The sequence below is a fragment of the Narcine bancroftii genome, chromosome 4, assembly GCF_036971445.1.
Source record: "Narcine bancroftii isolate sNarBan1 chromosome 4, sNarBan1.hap1, whole genome shotgun sequence".
In the NCBI taxonomy this organism is placed as follows: domain Eukaryota; kingdom Metazoa; phylum Chordata; class Chondrichthyes; order Torpediniformes; family Narcinidae; genus Narcine; species Narcine bancroftii.
In genome coordinates this window covers 65,116,962-65,137,722 of record NC_091472.1, presented here as the reverse complement: position 1 = coordinate 65,137,722, position 20,761 = coordinate 65,116,962, and the positions used below count along the sequence as shown (strand labels likewise).

The following is a 20,761-nucleotide window of genomic DNA, read 5'->3' as shown; positions in this document are numbered from 1 at the left end:
GGGTGAGGTTGGGGTGGGGGGGGAGCAGGAAAAAAAGAGGAGAAACCAGGTTTGATGTGCAGATATATTCCTCTCAACAGTGATGACGTCTTGCTTCAATTCCAGTTTTGTGGCTCTCTGATGTCTGCTAAGGCCAATGTAGGAATCATAGATTCTTCCATGAATACAAAGTGCCTGATGAGGCTAGGTCATTTGTGGGATGTTGAACTTTTTCTCTTACTTTCATATATTTTAATCGTATTGGCATTAGTCAATATGCTACAAATGAAAGTGCAAAAGTTTCTGTTTTTGTAGAAATGTAAAAGCAAAACTAAAAAATAATTTGATGACAGTTGAGTACAGTAGAAGTCTGAATCCAGACTGCTCTGGGATTGAGTTGGTCCGAATTTTTGGATTTTCTGGATTCTCGGGCAATAATTTTAAAATTCAAATTTAAGGAGGACTAAAGAAGAAAGTTTATTCATTAGCAAATACAACATGCATCTTCTAGCAAAATGAGCAGTTTTAAAGCAAAATAAAAATGCCACTGTGCATCTGTGGCACTTATGCATGTATGCACACAAAAGCCTAAATTTTAAAAGTTTGAGAATTTTCAAAAGGTCCGGATTCTCGGTGGTCCAGATTTCTGTCATCCGGAATCTTGGACTTCTACTGTAAGTGGCATAATTGATACAATCATATCAATGAATTACTTAGTGCATAGTGTGCAGGACTGGGACAGCACATCACTCATCAACTTAATTCAAACATTTCTAAAAATCAAGTTAGCATAGTAGTTAACCCTACACTGTTTCAGTGCCAGCAACCAGGTCTTGAATCTGCCACCAATTGCAAGGAGTTTGTATGTTCTCCCCATGTCTGCATGGGTGTCCTCTGGGTGCTCTGGTATTTAACTACTGGTTCTGGCATCAAAAGAACTGCAAGTTCTCGACCAATTTGACGTAATTAAAAGAAACAATTTGGTCATTAAAATCTCATATTCCAAGATGTAGTCAGTCCCTTAATCTATCAAATTGAATAGACATCAATTTTGCCTTTTGAAATCAATGCTTTCCAGAACATTTCCAAATGTGCTCACCAAGTTTTGATTACAAGCCACTTCAAGTTACCTCATTCTCAACCAGATCTTTCATTTGCTCTGCAAGAAAGTCAATGGACACCCTTCTTGACAATGGTTCATCAATTTGAAGAGAAACCATTGTTATTTTTGGTAATATTTTATTTATCATTTTAAATATATTCAACAATCAACAACTATACAAAATACAAAACATCAAGAAAACCCATCCCTCCACATCCCCTCCCTTCTGTACGTCCAATTAAACCAGGAGAAGAAAAAATAAAAATAGAAAAATCCCTTCATCAGTTCATACAGTAAAACACATAGAACCATGATGGTATCACAATACTAAAATCTTTACAGAAGTCTGCTGGCTGGTCAGTAGTGGTCATAACCCTATGGTGGTGCTAGTGAGGTATTGATATATCCTAAAAATGGCTGCCAGACTTGTAGGAAGTTATCATATCCCCTCCTAAGACTGTATGTGACCTTTTCAAGTGGAATGCAGCTTTTCATTTCTGAAGACCACCTATCAATGAGGAGATGGGAATCAGATTTCCATGATACTGCTATTCATTTCCTTGGCCAAACACAAGGTAATTTCTGTGAATTTAATTTGGAATTTAGTTACCGATCTAATAACATTTGTAAAATTCCCCAGAAGACAAAACTATGGGTCTAATGGGAAGGTGACTCCTGTGATGTTAGTTAGGATATCACACAGGTAATACCAGAAGAGTCTCACCTTCATGCAGAGCCAGGTAGAATGAAAGAAGGAACCAACCTCTATCCAACACTTAAAGCACATCTCTGATAACTCAGGTTTATATTGGTGTAATTTCTGTGGGGTGAGGTACAGCTGATGGAGAAAATTATAGTGGATCAATCTACACCTGGCATTGATAGTAGTCAATAAACTTACCTGATACTTCCTGGTGTTGTTCATCAATTGTTATGTCTAAATCTGATTCCCATCTCACTCTAGATTTATGCAAACCTGGCTTTGGGTTCTCATTCATTAATAAAAAGTACATTCTAAAAATACATTTGTATACATTTTCTTCATGGAATAGTTTCTCCATTTCATTAAGTCCTGGTAAAGTCATTTCAGGGCCTAAATTGGCCATAAGGAAGGATTTTAACTAGAGGTAACAAAAGAAGGTCTTGTTGAACAAATTATATTTCTTCTTCAACTGTTCAAAAGACATGAAAAGTCCTTTTTCATAGCAATCTTCTAGACAGTCTATCTCATTATGGTACAAGGCTTCCAGAATTTTGTTGTTCAAAGTCATGGGTATAAGTTCATTTTGTGTTAAAGGTGTTTTCAGTGACAATCCTCTTTTCAGTCCAGAGCCTCCATTGGTCTCACACCACATTTTAACCAAGTGTTTTAAAATGGGGGTTGTCTGTCCTGTTGGTTATAATTCTGGAAATCCATTTATAAATAAAATCATTGTACACCTATTTTAAGGAGTGCAATCCAATTTGTACCCAGGAAGGGGCATCACCCTCAAAAAATATGAAGAAATAAATCTCATTTGGGCTGCCAAATAATATTATTTGAAACTAGGCAACCGATGCTTCCTAATCTAGAAAACAGTGTTAACTTTTCCATGGATATGCTGGTTACTTTACAGTTCCATATAAACTGCCCAACATACTTATTAAGGGTTTTAAAAAAGGTTTGGGGTAGTAGAATGGGCAAGAACTGGAAAAGATACTGCAGTCTCAGCATACTCATCTTCACACAGTTGACTCTGCCAATTAGAGTGATGAGTGATGACCCACCTATTCAAATCTTCTTCAATTTTATTATGTAACAGGAGGCAATTAAGCTTATATAAATTCTGTAGGTCATTATCAACCATTATTCCAAGGTATTTAATGTCACCAGAGGACCACTTGAATGGGCTTGTTTGCTGGTAACTCGATGTAATCAAAATTTGTTAGTGGGATAATTTCACTTTTTTCCCTAGTTTACCTTGTATCCTGAAACTTCGCCATAAACTTTTAATAAAGTCGGTAATTTAGTAAGTGAATTAACTGGATCTGTCAAATACAGGATTACATCATTTGCCATAGAATAATTTTGTGATTTGTCTGACCCATTTTAAAACCCTTTATATCCAAGTCTTGTCTAATTGCCTCTGCTAAGGGCTCAAAAGTCAAGACAAAAAGTCCTAGAGATAAGGGACAATCCTGTCGACTCAACCTGCTCAAAGGGAATGTTGCTGAGATCTGTCTATTAGTGGTGACCCTGGTTTTGAGTCTGTGATGAAGAATTTTAGCCTAGCTAATAAACAGTTGTCCACACCTGATCTTGGCCAAGACACTAAACAAATATGGCCATTCCAGCCTGCCAAAGACTTTCTCAGCATCCAGAGCCATAGCGACACTCAGTTCAGCTTCAGACTTTGCATAATGGATAATATTAAAGAGCCTACATAGGTTGTTGGCTGATTAGCATTTCAAAATAAAGCTATTCAGGTCTGGATTTATTAATTTTGGCAAGTATTGGCCAAGCCTGTTAGTCAATTTATAATCTGAGTTAAATAATGAAATGGGCTGAAATGAAGAGCATTTTAATAGGTCTCTTTTTTTCAAATGATTCACAGTAATTATGGCAGTAGAAAATGATTCAGGGAGAGTTTGGTTTTAGACACCAAATGAATTATATCCAAGATGAGGTGTATTAGCAAGTTCTTAAATTCTCTATAAAATTTTGGCTGGAAACTGTCCTCCCCTGTAATTTATTGGACTGTAAGGCTCAGACTTTTTCAATTTCTTTTGGGTAAAGAGGAGGTCCAGATTTGTTTGATCTTCTTAGTCAAGTTTGGGCAGTTCAAACTGTAGTCAGGTCTTCTGAGGATTCTGATTTGTATAAATTTGTAAAGAACTGTTTAAATGTGTCATTCATTTCTGTTGGATTATATGAGACTGAGCTCACTTCAGTCTGAATTTAATTAATTGTTCTTGAACTTTCCTCGGCTTTCAATTGCCAGGACAAGACTTTATGTGCTTTCACTCCCAATTCATAATATCTTTGTTTAGTTCTTAATTTTTTTTTTCAATTTTATACGTGTGTTGTCTTGACTTGAGTTTTTTGTTTATCATCTTTGGCTTGGCTTCACGGACGAAGATTTATGGAGGGGTAAATGTCCAAGTCAGCAGCAGGCTCGTTTGTGGCTGACAAGTCTGATGCGGGACAGGCAGATACGGTTGCAGCGGTTGCAGGGGAAAATTGGTTGGTTGGGGTTGGGTGTTGGGTTTTTCCTCCTTTGTCTTTTGTCAGTGAGGTGGGCTCTGCGGTCTTCTTCAAAGGAGGTTGCTGCCCGCAGAACTGTGAGGCGCCAAGATGCACGGTTTGAGGCGATATCAGCCCACTGGCAGTGGTCAATGTGGCAAGCACCAAGAGATTTCTTTAGGCAGTCCTTGTACCTCTTCTTTGGTGCACCTCTGACACGATGGCCAGTGGAGAGCTCGCCATATAACACAATCTTGGGGAGGCGATGGTCCTCCATTCTGGAGACATGACCTACCCAGCGCAGTTGGATCTTCAACAGCGTGGATTCAGCCATTGAGCCTGTACCACCCATATACCCCAATTAACCTACAATCCTTATATGAATTGAAGGGTGGGAGGAAACTGGAGCACCCAGAGGAAACCCATGCAGACACAGGAGAATGGACAGACAGCACCAGATTTGAACTCAGGTCACTGGCACTGTAATTGGGTTGCACTGACCATGCTGCCCAGTATTATGCTTATGTTAAGCAAATTTTGTAAGAATTTTTGCTTGATATTAGACACTGAAGAATTTCTAAGATGATTACTTTAATCAATTACATGAATAAACCATGCTAATAAATAGAGGACAGAACCAACATATCATGTTAATATACTGAGGATGCGATATCCTTCAGAATAAAATAGCATGAACTTTTCCATTTTTCCTTATGTGATTAATAATTCATAGCAATCAATTTTCATACAATGCCATTAAAAATGAAGTTGAAGTTTGTCAAACCCATTTAAACTGTATGTTTCTACTTGGCAAGAATACTTTTTTAAATATTATATATTCTTGTTATACAGTTCTTCCTGTCCCTAAAGATGATATTTACAACAAGTCTCAAATCACCACGGTTACAATAAAATAAATGGTAGAAATTGGAGTGCTTCATAAAATTGGACACTGTATCAAGAAATCATACAACACCACCCCACTTTGTGCATAAACTTTGAGGTGATGATGTCAGACTTGTGCTGAGACTCGCAATTCTTAATATCAATTTGAAACAGCAATCTGATTAACTTTGGTATCTTCAGCAATGATGGAAGCAGATGATCACCAATACAAGCCTCCCTCATTGTTTGAATCTGCATATAATGCTTTCATGCAGGATTGGACTAATTACTTCCTCTATTAACCAGTGACTACATACCATGTCAATTAACCAAGTACATGAGAGCAGATTTAAGGTAATAGGGGAAATATTTAAAAGGAAAGAGGGGCACATTCTTCATTCAAAGGGTGGTGTTGGAATGTGCTGTTAGAGAAAGTGGTAGAACCAGGGATAATAATGTTCAAAAGGCATTCACGAAGCAGAAAAGTCGAGAAGATATGGACTAAATGCAAGTAAATTGGACTAATTTGGTCACTTTGGACAGGTTGGGCCAAAGGCTTTCACTCAAAGGCTGAATAATTCAAAGGCTGTATAACTCTATGACTCTAAAAGAAGTCTCTCACTCTAGCAGACCTCCTCGTGTATCATTGAAAGACACAGTTGTTCAGAAACATCCAACAGATGCAAGTTAAAATTTGCATCTATAAGACATCGGTCCTCCATATATGGCCTCTATCATTGATGCCCAGTAAAATGACAGCTTAACATTCTAGTTACTGTTATTGGCACAAGTTTGAACGATGTGATAATAGACTGAAATATTAATCAATCCACCTGGAAAGAACCTAATTTTTAAAAATTGATTATACATTCCAATATACAATTGATAACAATAATTAAGCCTGGTCACTATTATTTTATATAGCTCTACTCTTGTTCATTTAATTAATTTTAACAAATAATTCAAAAGCAGAAATGTAATGCAACAAATGTACTTACTTTAGCACCTCTCTCAATATCCTAATTTCCTGTCGCTCCAGTTCACTGATCTTATCCTCTCCATCTGTCAAACATTCAGGTAGAACTCCTATCAGGGAAAGAAAAAAAATTGTAGTAATTTTGTAATGTTTTATTTGAAGATCATTAACCTGAAACATTAACTATATATCTGTCTCCACAAACTGTAACTAACCTGCTGGGAACTTTTAGCATTTTAGGTTATTATTTAAGTTAGCGCAACACCATCACCCCATGTTCAAATCCTGCACTGACTGTGAGGAGTTTGTCTGTTCTCCCCATGTTCCCATGGGTTTCTTCTGACCAGCTTCCTCCCACATTCCAAAGACATATGGGGTTGGTAGGTTATTTGGGAGTATCCAGATCAGTAACACAACTGTAATGTTACTTCAAGAGATAAATTATTTGAAACAAAGTAAGATGCATAAATACAAGGGGAAGTACATGCAAAAAGTCACTGATTACACAGATCAAATGTCTTTCTTTCTATCAAGTGAATTTTTCCTTTGATTTTAATATGAAGTGTTGAAATGTCAGGTCTTAGCTTAACTTTCACTCAAAGGCTTAAACAACTTTAAAATACATTTTCCTTTGTTTTTATAGCAAATGTATTAATTTCACCTGAAAAATAAAATGTTTTATGTGAAATATTTTACAAATTTTACAAGAGAAGAAACTATTTCATTTACAATAGCTAATAATTTGCGTACACCTGTAATCCATGATGATCAAATTACACACAGCAGCTTTTCGATATAAAGTTCCTAATAAGACACATCAGAGAGAAATCAATAGCCCTCAACCCCTCTAGTTGATTAACATATTAATAATCCTCAATGGCTATTAAAAGCACCAGACTTCTTCAGAAATGCGTATCATGGAAATTTTTATATACAATGTCCCCATGTTTGGGAGAATGACACAATTTTATTTCCTTTATTTGCCCATGTGCTTCACAGTTTTAAATTTGCAATCAAACAATTTGTATGTGATTAAAGTATACTTTCCAGTTTTTAATTCAAGGTTATTGGAATGCATTTTGGTTTGACCATGTAGTAATTACAACACTTTTTATATATAGTTCTCCCATTTCAATTTGCTTGATGAGAAATTTAAAACTGTGGAGCACAGGGGCAAATAATGTCCCAAACATTATGGAAGGCGCTATACATTTTAATTCCAAGTCACAAAGATACACACTTATTTCAATATCATCAACTGTGCCACATCTCTGTTTATATTTAAAAAGAGGTCTATATGCATGAACCAGTTTCTGAAAGTATTTATGATAGCACTTCAACAAAAAAAAGCAGTGTTTTCATCATTCAAGGTATTGTAGTCATGCACTGTCCGTCAAATCTGTGGTCAGCTTACTTATGCAGAGGTACAAAAAGTAAATCTATCAAATTCTGAATTAGCATGATGTAGATTAGTTAATTGCACCAATTCATAAAGAGTCGATGAAGTTTTTAAATAAATTAACTCCAGTTTTATCTATCAAAGTAAATAAAGCAACATTCATTTATACCATCTCCAATTTAGACACCTGTAATGGAGTGTATATATTTGGGAGAAACAGATCTTATTTGAAAGACTGAAGAATTCATATTCAGTAACATTGCAGGATCTATGGGGACTTTTAGTGCACATTTCACAAGTAGGTGCTAATTGAAATGATGTCATGAAATGAATAGCCATTGTTTTGGAGGAGACAAACTAGCTGTTTGCAAGTGCCTACAGGGTGGTCACAGAAAGGTCACTCCTGGGTTTTGTTTATCTAAGACAACAGCTTGACCAAGAGAGAAGAGCTCCTGTGGTTTGCTGAAGAGGGTGGGGGTTTTTGCAAGTGAGAGAGTCACATGGGCTTTCTGGCAGTCTGCGTGCGTGCGTGCGTGCGTGCGTGCGTGCGTGCGTGCGTGCGTGCGTGCGTGCGTGCGTGCGTGCGTGCGTGCGTGCGTGCGTGCGTGCGTGCGTGCGTGGTTCCAGAGCAGTGGATAGCTAGAAGTGCTCTCTGTCTGATATTTCTCTTGGAATTAGAGGAACAGAATGGAACTCTGTGGTGGTAGCCTGAAGAAAGAGGTTATCATCTGGAAAACCCTGATTGAAGAAAGAGGTTATCATCTGGAAAACCCTGATGGGGCAAATTTCATCAGCAAGACATTGAGGTGACTAATGGAGGTACCTCAGTTGTGGAAATCCTGGAACAACAAATTTCTCTCTGCAAACCCTACAAGAACCTTCTTGAGTGGTAACCATTTACCTTTTGAGCACCAAAGCTTGGTGAACTTTATGCATGTTAAATTCTGTGCACAGTATAAGAATTGCCTGAAACCAGAGAACTTGGAAGAAGGAAAAGTGAGATTGAACTGTGAACCAAAGAACTTTTCTTAAATTTACACACATATCATACAAGTATGCTTAGAATTAGAAAGGGGTTAATTTGCTTAGTGAAGTAAAGAGATAAGTTAAATTTTGATTCTGTTTTCATGTTTAAAGTTAATTAAAAACAACTTTTGTTTTAAAAACTACTTGTCTTGGTGAATGTCTATTGCTGCTGGGTTTTGGGGTCCTTTGGGCTCATAGCACACCATTCTCAACTAATTACCTCTGGAGATTAAATTTTACATTGTTTCCTTGTAAGAATTGTGATTAAGTTTTGGAGGGGCTTTACTGCATGGTTCCAGAGGACAGAAATATTGCAAAGGACAATCTTCTATTAAAAAAAAGTGGGAAGCACCAGAAAGGAAATGATAGACCTGTTAACCCACATCAGTGGTTGTGAAGTTATTGGAGTTGATTATAGGGTGGTCATTTCCAAACTTTCAAAAAGGAAGACATGCATGGTCGGCATCAGAACAAGTCTAATAGGGGGGCATTATGGTGACCACAGGGTGGGGGGGGGGAGGGGGCACAAACTGACATTTGAAGAATCTCTCAGTAAGGGGTGGGGGGAGCCTGCTTCTATCGCATGCTGCCCCTAGTGACGCTAGTGCTGTGGGTGGGGGGGGTGGGCACAATAGCTCAATGCCCACAGATGCTCCACCTTGGCTCTGGCCCTGAGGACATGGTCATATATATCATCCAGTGAGTTTTTTAAAAATAATTTTTTTAATATAAAATTTAAACCATGATTTAAAAACAATAAATTTTATTAAATAAAACAATGTCAACCACTGTCTTCAACTCCACATCTCTATTGCATTAACATAATAAGTTTATGTAATGGTCAACAAAATATATGGAGCCTCACTCACCCTCTTTCAAAGATCAAAGCCCTCCACACGCCACTCAACATTGACTGAGGCAGCGCTGCCAAAGATCACGGCAAAACTACGTGCTTGCACCCTGCATTAAACATTCCTGAATCCCCCATCTGCAGGCCCAATATGCACACAGCAAATGCCCCAAGTAAAATAACCCACCGTGCATGCACCGGCTGGCCCCAGCACTCAAATCCATCGCACATGTGCCAGCCAGCAATCACGCATGCATGCAAGAAATATGGCCCTGCACAGCCTATGGACCCCAGGACACTGCTGTCACTGCATTTGACAGGTAAGAGCCCTTCCCTTGTCCTTTCTGCAGTTTCTTTCTCTCAATTTGTCCTCCACTTGGGGGGTGTAGTGGTGCTGATCAGAAGAGAGAGTCCTCAAAAGCCGGAATGTCTGGCCTAAAATCAGACATCTGGCCACCCTAGTTGATTGTCAAGGATGATCTTATAGAGCACCTGGAGGTGCCAAAGTCAGCATGGTTTCCTTAAAGGAAAGTCTTGCCTGACAAACCTAAGAGGAAACCACAAGCAGGCTAGGAGATGCCATGGATGTTATACAATTGGCCTTGACAAAGTGGCGCACATAAGACCGCTTAACAAGATGAGAGCCCATGGAATTGCAGAAAAGATACTAGAATGGGCAAAGCACTGGCTGATCGCAGAAAACAAAGAGTGGGAATAAAGGGATCCTATTCTGGTTGGCTACCAGTGGTGTTCTGCAGGAGCCCATGTTGGAGCCATGTCTTTTTACATTGTATGTAAATGACTTGCATTGTGCAATTAATGGTTTTATTACCAAGTTTGCAGATGATACAAATATAGGCGGGGGGGGGGGGGGGGGGGGTGGTGGTAGTGAGGAGGAAATGGAGAGGCTGCAGAGAGATTTGGGTAGATCAGGAGAATGGGAAAAAAAAGCACCGAATTAAATACAATGTTGAAAAGTATACAATCAGCACTTTGGTAGAAGGAATAAAATGGCAGATTATTATTTGGATGAGGAGAAAATTCAAAATTTGGAGGTGCAAAGGATCTTGGGAGTCCTTTTGCAGGATACCCTAAAAGTTAACCTCCAGGTGAAACCATTGGTGAAGAAGGCAAATGCAATGTTTGCATTCATATCTAGAGGAACAGGATACAAGAGCAGGGATATGATGTTGAGGCTTTATAAGAAGGTACTGGTGAGGCCTCGATTGGAGTACGGGGTACTGTTTTGGGCTCCTCATTGAAGAAAAGATGTACTGGCAAAGGCAAGAATTCAAAGAAGATTCACAAGAATGCTTCCTGGGATGAAGTGATACAAGGAACATTTGATAGCTCTTGGATTGTACTTCTTGGAGTTCAGAAGAATGAGTGAGACCTCATAGATCATTTCAAACATTGAAAGACCCGTACAGCATAGATATGACAAAGTTGTTTTTTCCATAGAAGGAGAGTCTGGGACATGAAGGCACAACTTCAGGATTGAAGAATTTAATACAGAGATGCAGAGGAATTTCTTTAGCCAGAGAATTTGCTTCCATGGGCAGCTATGGAGGCCAAGTCATTGAGTGTATTTAAGGCAAAGAGTGATTGCTATCTGTATACTCAGGACATCAAAGGTTGTGGGAAGAAGATAGGGGAGTGGAGCTGAGTTGGAGACAGATCTGCTCAGATGGAATGGCAGAGAAGATCCAATAGGCTGAACAGCCTACTTCTGCTCCTCTATCTTATGGTATCCCAGTTCATAACAATTCCATTCAATGTTAAGCTTGCCCAGAGCAAAATTTTGAGCTGAAAGATTCTACTAGGTTTGCTGATTTTTTTCTCTTCGTCAAAAATATTATTAAACTCGTTTATTTTTTGATCCGTTTGATTGATTTCAACCCTAATCAAGGACAACCAAATTATTTTTTAAAAATCAATTTATTTATCTCACTACAGTGTGATTTTTAAATTTTAAAACCAGTTCACAATAATTCCTTTTAACACAAGGCCCTTTCAGATAGGACAAAAGTCCAAATGTAAAGATGGAGAACCTCCACCAAAACTTATAACCATTTACCTCTCTTAATGTGAGGCAGCCGCCTTTGAGCCACACAATCCTACCCCTCTCGGGGAGGGATAATCAGTGGAGCACTGCACTCTGCCAATCGATATGAATGTACAGCCGTGCTAAGTGGCTGTTTAGGGATGGGCTAATTAGTCCATCAGCCTGTGACCCAACTCCCCACTGCCTGACAGCCCCCCGCCCTCCTACCTGACAGTGGTGGTCAGAGGGGGCCACCAGAGGGCAGCTAGTGTGGGATGTGACAGTCCCGCTGGCCACTCCGGCATCTAACTGGGCGCTTTGTTCTTCGGGGCCACACTGCAGCTCAAAACAGAGTGGTTCCAGTTGCGTGGGGGATTATGGGTAGGGAAGACAGCCATTGCTATGCCGCATATTTATGATGGGTGGCGCTGCGGCACCAGTCACCCCGCCTTCATTGAATCCGGAGGGTGCGATGAGGTGCCTCTAGATATGAATGGGACTCTGGAGCAGCCTTCGTAGCTGGCCTCAGGGTGGAGGCCTGTCATGACTTCGTCCCACAATCATTGATTCATAGATTGGCTGACAAAAGACACACAAGGTGATTAAAGTTTAACAAGAAGAGTGTCACCACCTTCAGATGAAAGGTGGTTTTCACAAGAATGAAAAGAATTAAATACTGGAAGGACTGGCTTTGTGGCCACCACTTTGATTATAAATATCCTTGAAAGCAAGGAAAAAAACATTATCATCTTTGAAAACTCCATTGTTTATTCATATGATTACTGGTACATACATGGAAGTTAAGGACATGGAACATCAGGACCCCTATGGACAACCTCAGGAACAGAAGAATTAAATACTGCTGTTACCTTTGCACAAGAAATCAGACTCTCTGGCACAGACATTACTGCCCTGTCAGAGGCAAGATGGGCAGGAGATAGTCATTTCAAGGAAAAAAGCAAATCAGAAAGGCATATCGTCTGCATGGAGGGTGCTTTGTTCTTAAGCAGGGGCAGGCAACCTTTTAACATACATGGGCCAGATGTGTCAGTGATTCAATGGTGGGCCGCACTGATGCTGCCATAAATTCATTAAATAAATAAGTAGTTAGATCAGGGAAGGCATCCTCAAATCTGGAAATGCACCAAAAATCACAAATTAGTCATTAAAATGACACCATTTTTAAAAAAGAAACATAAAAGTCAATAAGGAGAAAAATTAGTCACAATGAAAACAAAATAACTAATCCCAAAACAGACATCAATGAGAGGGGGAGAATGCCACAGTGGAGAGGGTGAGCCTCACACAAAAAGAGATGGGGCACACATGCAGAGAGAAGTGTGTGTCACAGAGAGAGGATGAGTCACACAGAGAGAGTGGAAGAGACAGAAAGAGATAGATTTACATGCAAACAAAGAATGAGAAAATGAGAATTCACACATAGAGAGAGGGAATCCAACCCAGGGAGAGGAAGTGCAATAATAAGAGGGAGTCCAACACAGAGAGGTAGATGATTGCAGAGAGACAAGGAGTAACACAGAGAGATGATATCATATCACAAAATCTCCAAGTGGGGGGGTGGGGGAAGAGAGAACAAAGGGAGGGCAGCCAGGCACAGAGTTTGGGGGGGGCAGCCATTGTGCATGGGGGGAGGGGGGCAATTGTGCACGGGGGCTGTGTCCAGCCTCGCACAGGGGCGGCGGGCAGCCTCACACCAAGGGGAAAGTCACGCACCAGCACAGATAAATTTGAATCACAGGCCAGGCCATAGGTTGCCAGCCTCTGTTCTTAAGAATAAGCCAGCCTAGCATCCCCACACCTCACAATTCTCGACTGTGAATAAATCATGACCGTTCAACTTACACCAATAAGGAACCAGCATTCTATTGCTATCATCTCACATAAAAATGAGTTCATGGGGGACTTCAGAAGACACCTTATTAGGAACAGATGTGGCAGAGATGGAGAAATTGCGAGAAGGGAATAGGTGTGGATTGGGTGTGAGGAAGTGTCATCAAGGCAGTTATAGGTTTGTAAAATATGTTGGTGGAAAGGTTGACTCCCAATTTAAACAGAGATCAAAAAAAGAGTGTTGTCAGAGATGGACCAGGTGAGTTTGAGATCAGGATGGAAGTTAGCAGCAAAGTAAATGAAGATGACGAGCGAGGAAGAGTTAAGGGGCCTTGCCTGTGTAGGCTTGCAGCATAGATTGCACAAGAAAGCCCACAAACATGCAGGCATGGCTGGGATTCATGCAGGCACCCAAGGCTACTCCTTTGATTAAAGGAAGTGAAAGGAGTCAAAGGAGAAGTTATTAACAGTGGGAACAAGATGTATAGAGTGTAAGAAAGATAGGCAGGTAGGTAAAGGGGATGGTGTGGCTCTGATGGTAAGCAATGATATTAAATCACTAGAAAGAAGGGAAATAGGGTCAGAAATGGTAGAATTCTTATGGGCTGAATTAAGAAATGGCAAGGGTAAAAAGACCCTATACAGGCCACAAACAACAGCTAGGACGTAGACTATGAGCTACAGCTGGAGATAGAAAAAGAATGTGTCAGAAGAAGAATGTCAAAATAATTACAGGAGATTTTAACATGAAAGGGGATTGGGAAAGTCAGGAAGGTACTGGATCTCAGGAGAAAGAGTTTGTAGAATGCCTACGGGATGGCTTTTTGGAGCAGCTTGTTGATAAGCCCACCAGGGGATCAGCAGTTTTAGATTCGGTGATGTGTAATGATCCTTTAGTGATTAGGGAATTAAAGGTAAATTAACCCTTAGGAAGTAGTGATAACATGATAAGAGTCCAGTTTCAAATTTGAAAAGAAAAAGCTGACATCAGGTGTGTCAATATATCAGTAGAACAAAGGGAATTACATTAGGATGAGAGAGGAACTGGCCCAAGTTGACTGGAAAAATAAAATAGATGGAGGAATGGCAGAGCAGAATTGGATGATATTTCTACAAGAAATTTTTAAAAAAGCACAGGATGGATATATTCCAAGAAAAAGGTAAATTATGAATGGAAAAATGGCACAAATGTGGCTAACAAGAGAGGCTAAAATAAAAGCAAAAAGGAGTGCATACAAGGAAGCAAAAATGAGTGGAAAAACAGAGGACTGGGAAACTTAAAAACTTACAGAAAGAGACAAAGAAAATCATTAGGAAAGAAAAGATGAATTATGAAAGGAAGTTAGCAAATAACATACAAAAGGATACTAAGAGTTTTTTAAAAATATATAAAGAGTAAAAGAGAGACACGGGTAGATATAGCACTGATTGAAACTGATGGTGGAGAAATTATAATAGGTAACAAAGAAATGGCAGAGGAACTAAATGAATATTTTGCATCAGTCTTCACTGAGGAAGACAATAGCAATATACCTGATTGACATCTCAGGGAATAAAATGAAGTACAGTCAAGATTACTAGAGAGATAGTGCTTCGTAAGCTGAATGGACTAAAGATAGATAAGTCTCCCAGATTAAATGAGGTGCTCCCACAGTTCTGAAGGAGGTGGCTTTGGAGATTGTGGAGGCATTGGAATTGATTTTCCTGTAATCAATAGACTCTGGCATGGTTCTGGAGGATTGGAAAGTCACTAATATAGTTCTCCCTGCTGTTTAAGAAATGAGGGAGGCAGAAAAAAAGGAAATTATAGGCCCTATTAGTCTGACGTTGGTAGTTGGAAAGTTATTGGAGTCGATCCTCAAGGACAAGGTTATGAAATAGGTCCAAGCCAGCATGGTTTCATGAAGGTAAGCTCCTGCCTGACCAACCTAATGGATTTTTTTGAGGAAATCTGAGTAGGATGGACAAGGGAGAGGCTATGGATGTTGTGTATTTGGATTTTCAAAAGGCCTTCGAGAGGGTGCTGCATAAGAGGCTGCTAAATAAGATAGCCCATGAAATTACAGGAAAGATATTACATTAGGTGGAGCATTGGCTGATAGGCAGAAAGAAAGGATGGGAATAGAGGGATCCTGTTCTGGTTGGTTGCCGGTTACACGTGGTGTTCCGCAGGGGTTAGTGTTGGGGCCGCTTCTTTTTACAATCATTTAGATTATGGAATGAATGGTTTTGTGGCGAAGTTTGTAGATGACACCTAGATAGGTGATGGAGTAGGAAGTGTTGAATAAACTGCAGAGATACTTGGACAGCTTAGGAGAATGGGCAAAGATATGGCAGATGAGATACAATGTTTATAAATGCACGGTTGTACATTTTGGAAGAGGAAATAAACAGGCAGATTATTATTTGGATAGGGAGAAAATTTAAAATTCAGAAGAGCAAAGGGTTTGGGGGTCCTTGTGCATGATAACCTAAAGATTAACCACCAAGTTGGATTGGCAGTAAAGAGAGCAAATGCTATGTTGGCATTCATTTGAAGGGGAATAGTGTATGAAAGTAGAGGTTCCATGGGGCACTAGTAAGACCTCATTTGGAGTACTGTATGGAGTTTCGGGCCCCTTGTCTTAGAAAGGATGTAATAATGTTGGAGAGAGTACAGAGAAGATTTTCCAGGATGATTCATATGAGTATGAGTAACACTTTTCGGCTCTTTGACACTATACATTGGAGTATAGAGGAGTGAGGGGATCTCACAGAAAATTTCGAATGATGAAAGGATTGGACAAAGTAGATGTGAATAAGATGTTTCCCCTGGTGGGTGAGTCCAGGACAAAAGGGCACTGTCTTAGAATTAGAGGGTACCCATGTAAAACAGAGATAAGGAGAATTTTCTTTAGCCAGAGGATCATAGATTTGTGGAATTCGTCGCGACATACAGCTGTGGAGGCCAAATCACTGGGGGAGTTTAAAGGGGAGATTGATAGATATCTAATTAGTCAAGGTATCAAGGGATATGTGGAAAAGGCCGTAACTTGGAACTAGATGTGAGAAGAGTTTAGCTCATGGTGGATTTGTGGAGCAAACCCAATGGACTGCATGGCCTACTTCTGTTCCTTTGCCTTGTGATCTTGAGAACAAATTCTGCCAGGCAGAGGAGGATGGTGGTGGAGAGTGACTAGTTGTGTCTTTTGTCAAGAAAGAAACAAAATGTCTTGAGACTTTTTGTATGGGGGATGGAGGTGCAAAGAGATTGGACATCCATAGTAAAAACATCCAGATCAAGGAATTTGAATTTATTGATGAGATGGAGGGCATGTGAGATATCACGGATGTAGTTGGGGAGAGATTGGAACAGGGGAGAAAAGATAGAGTCAAGGTGAGACAAAACTGCTTGGGTGGGGCAAGAGCAATCGGATGATTGAGTTTATGTATCTTGGATAAAAAGTAGAACTAGGCAGTGTGGGGATGGGAGATAATGAGATTGGAGGCAGTGGGAGAGAGGGGACCAGAGCTGATGAAGTTGGAGATGGTGGCTTGATGTACTGTGGTGGTGTCCTATGGAAGGAGAAGGTGTCTGAGGACTATTGTCTGGCCTCAACAAGGTAGAGATCAGTGTGCCAGACCACAACACCCTTGCATGAGAGTTTGATGGTGAATTTGGGATTATTGCAAGGAAACTGGAGGGCAGAGATTTTGGAGGAGGTGTAATTAGAATAAGAGGTGGAAGTGGTGAAGTTGAAATGATTGATGTCTCAGTGGCAAAAAGATCCAGAGCATGTAGCTGGTTAGGATGAGGTGTCCAAGAGGATGAAGTAGGCTTAAAGTGGGAGAAGTGGCTTGGGTGAGGGGGTGGAGAGTCACAGTCTTGGAAGTTGGCCTGGAAGCTATGATGGAAGAAGACTGGTATTGTGGCATGTGAAGAACTCATTAAGGTGTGGGCAGAGGAGGGTGAAGGTAAGGCCTCAACTGAGGACCGAGTGCTTTATCTCAGAGAGAGGAAGGTCAGAGGGGGTGTAAAGACCAATCATGGGTCAGAATGGGAGTCGGTGTAGTGGAGAGAAGGAGGAGGGTTAGAGAATAGAGATGGAGGGTAGGGGAGGTCAGAGGGGGGAGGTGGATGATGGGGAGGTCAGGAGGTGTGGAGGATTGGGATGTCAGAGGGGAAGGTGAAGTGTTGGGGAGGTCCGATGGGGTAGGGAGAGAGTAGGGGAGGTGGTAGGGTTGAGGAGGTCAGAGGGGAGGGGAGGGAGGTGTTACTGGAGAGAAGGGGGAGATTAGAGGGTGTAAGGGCTGGGGGATTGGGAAGAGGAGAGTTCAGAGGGGGAGATGGGAAGGGGAAGGGGGTGGGAAGGTTCAGGGATGATGGAGGTGGATGATGAATCTGAGGGATCCAGCAGTGAGGTCAGGACTGCAGTGAGTGTGTGAATCATTAGGAGCCACGTGATGAGAGTTGGCATTGGAAGCTGCAGCCCAAAGACCCAGGTGAGAGTCGGCGTGAGAGTTACAGGGAGTTCTGGAGGGCAGGCAGCCAAGGCATTGGGATCTCCGGTAGGCAGGGAGCCAGGGTACCAGGAGTTCCAGTAGGCAGGTGGCCTGGGCTTTGGCAGTGGTTGGCGGCCAAGGCATCAGGAGCTCCAGTTGGCAGGCAGCCGGGGCCAAGGCAGTAGTTGGCACCCGAGGCATCGAGAGTTCTTGTAAACGGGCAGCCAGGGCTAGGTAATAGTCAAGTTGCTTCACTTGAAGGGACTGCAGGGGTCCCAAACAGTAGTGAGGGAATGAGGTGCAATTGCAGAATTCACAGGATTAGATACCAAGGAGATGATTGGTGAAAATGGATGCTAGATGTGGAAGGCATGAAGGGAGCAATCCCTTTGGAAAGAGATGGGAAGAAGAGACTGGTGGTGGTATCCTTTAGTAGGTCATGGAAATTGTGAAGAATATGTTGGATGCGGAGGGTGATCCAATGGTAGGCAAGAACCTTGTTGTAGATGTGGGGTGGTGGGGGGGGGGGGGTGAGGGAAAAAGGGGCCAGGGAAGAAGTGCAGGAAATAGAGGAGATCCATATGAAGATTGAGTAACCCTTTTATGTACTTTACCAGACCTCAGCATGTGCAGACTTTCTTGATTAACTGCACATGAAGGCAACTTTGTAACTTGAGATGGTCACTGCTGAGCTGGTAGGAAACAAACGGAGTGGAGAGGAGGCATTGCAATAGGCAAACAATAAATTGTACTTGTTATATATCCAAACTGAATTACAGCTTTCATCAGAATAATCAATAACAGAATAAAGAAATTCAGATTTCATATTTATCAGAGTACATACATGACATCACATACAACCCTGATATTCTTTTTCCTGCAGACGAGGCAGAATTACCACTTATTGGCAGTGCAAAAGAAAAAAAACTGTACCCAATGTATGCATGTAAACAAAGTGACTGTGCAATAGCAAGAGAAAAAAAACAATAAAGTGCAAAACTAAAAGTCCTTAAATGAGTCTGATGATGGAGGGGTAACAGCTGTTCCTGAATCAAGTGGTGCAAGTCTTTTGGCACCTATTACCTCTTTCCTGATGGTTGCAGCAAGAACAGAGCATGTGCTGGATGGTGTGGATCCTTGATGATTGCTGCTGCTCTACAACGGCAACATTTCTTATAGATGTTCTCGATGGTGGGAGGCTTTTACCTGTGATATCCTGGGCTGTGTCCCCTATCTTTTGCAGGGTTTTAAGCTCAAGGGAATTAGTGTCCCCATACCAGACTGTGATGCAGCTGGTTAGCACACTTTCCACCAGACATCTGTAGAAATTTGCCAGTGTTTCCAACGTCATGCCAAACCTCCACAGTCCTGAGGAAGTAGAGGCACTGATGCACTTTCTTCACAATGCCATTGGTATGTTGGGTCCAGGAAAGATTCTCCAAGATAGTGACTTCCAAGAACTTAAATTTGCTCATTCTCTCTGCCTCTGATTCCCCAATGATCACTGCACCTTTCCTGCAGTCAACAATCAGCTCCTCTGTTTTGGTGACATTGTGTGCGAGGTTGTTGTTGGTGCACCATCCAGGAAAGTTTTTTTAGTCTCCCTCCTGTATGCTGACTCATCACTTCTTTTTATACAATCTATTACCGTGGTATCGTCAGTGAATTTGTAGATGGTGTTGTTGTCGTACTGAGCCACACAGTCATAGGTGTACAGCAAGTTGAGCATGGAGCCAAGAACACAGCCCTGTAGTGCTCCAGTACTGATGGAGATTATGGAGGACATATTCTTATTAATACTCACTGATTGTGGTTTGGAGGTGAGGAAGTCCAGGATCCAATTATACTGGAAAAAGGTACAGGAGCCTAAAGATGAGCACTCAACGGCACAAAGACAGCTTCTTCCCCGCTGCCATCAGATTCTTGAATAATCAATGAATCAGAGACACTGCCTTATTTTTTGTGCACTATATGATAGTAAAGTCATAAGATAATTATAATATGAATGTTTGCACTATGATGTTGCCGAAAAACAGTGAATTTCATGACAATAAATTCTGATTCTGAATGGGGTGTTGAGCCCCAGATCTTTGAGTTTGCTGATCAATTTAGAGGGGATGACAGTGTCAAATGTCGAACTGCAGTCGAAAGAGAGCACCCTGATAATATGCATCTTTTCTATCAGGGTTTTGTGCAGAGCCAGGGAGATAGCAACTGCCATAGACCTGTTGCGACAATAGGTGAATTGGAACTAATCCATGTCGCCGCTCAGAAAGGAGCTGATATGCCTCAACACCAGCCATTCAAAACACTTCATAATCATTGATGTACCACTGGTCGACAGTCATTTAGGCAGGTTACCACACCCTTTTTGGACACCAGTACAAATGACGACATTTTGAAACAGGTGGATACCATGCCCTGCTGGAGTGAGATTTACTTACTGAAATATGACTTAATTAGGAGATCATCAAATTATGTTGAGGGGCATGTTAAAATGTAACAACATGCATTTACGAAACATCTCTAGGATAGTAAAATGTTCCAAAACCATTTCATAGCAGTACAATTTGTCATAAACAAGTTAAGTGAGTGGCACATCAGTAGGGGAAGTGCAATCTCATTCACTGTAGATAATCAAAAAAGTTTTTTTCCCCAAATAATAAAAGCCTATAATTTATGTGCAAATGCAAAACTTAATCTTTGAAGCTAATGTAATATAAAGGTGCAAAATATTAGGGCATTCATCAGACAACATTCTGTTGTAGAGCTCAAATATGCTTCATTCATCTCAAGATCAATAAATGTCCTTGGAGGTGGTGCAGGATAATTCTATACAATAATACCAGAATTACATTTTAAGGATGGTCACATTATTTAATTTTATTCCAATTGTGAGATCTAATTGATATATTTTAAATGATAAACTGATATAACAAAGATA

General features: G+C 40.7%; 1 protein-coding gene across 2 annotated transcripts in view; it reads right to left on the bottom strand.

Moving 5' to 3' along the window:
* The window catches only part of cfap36 (cilia and flagella associated protein 36), a 99,313-nt gene that overhangs the window by 45,556 nt on the left and 32,996 nt on the right, over positions 1-20,761 (bottom strand). For both annotated transcript variants that reach the window (XM_069931484.1, XM_069931483.1), the window contains exon 5: positions 6,188-6,275. In XM_069931484.1, coding sequence (XP_069787585.1) covers positions 6,188-6,275 — 88 coding nt within the window. The remainder of the gene's footprint in view (positions 1-6,187; positions 6,276-20,761) is intronic.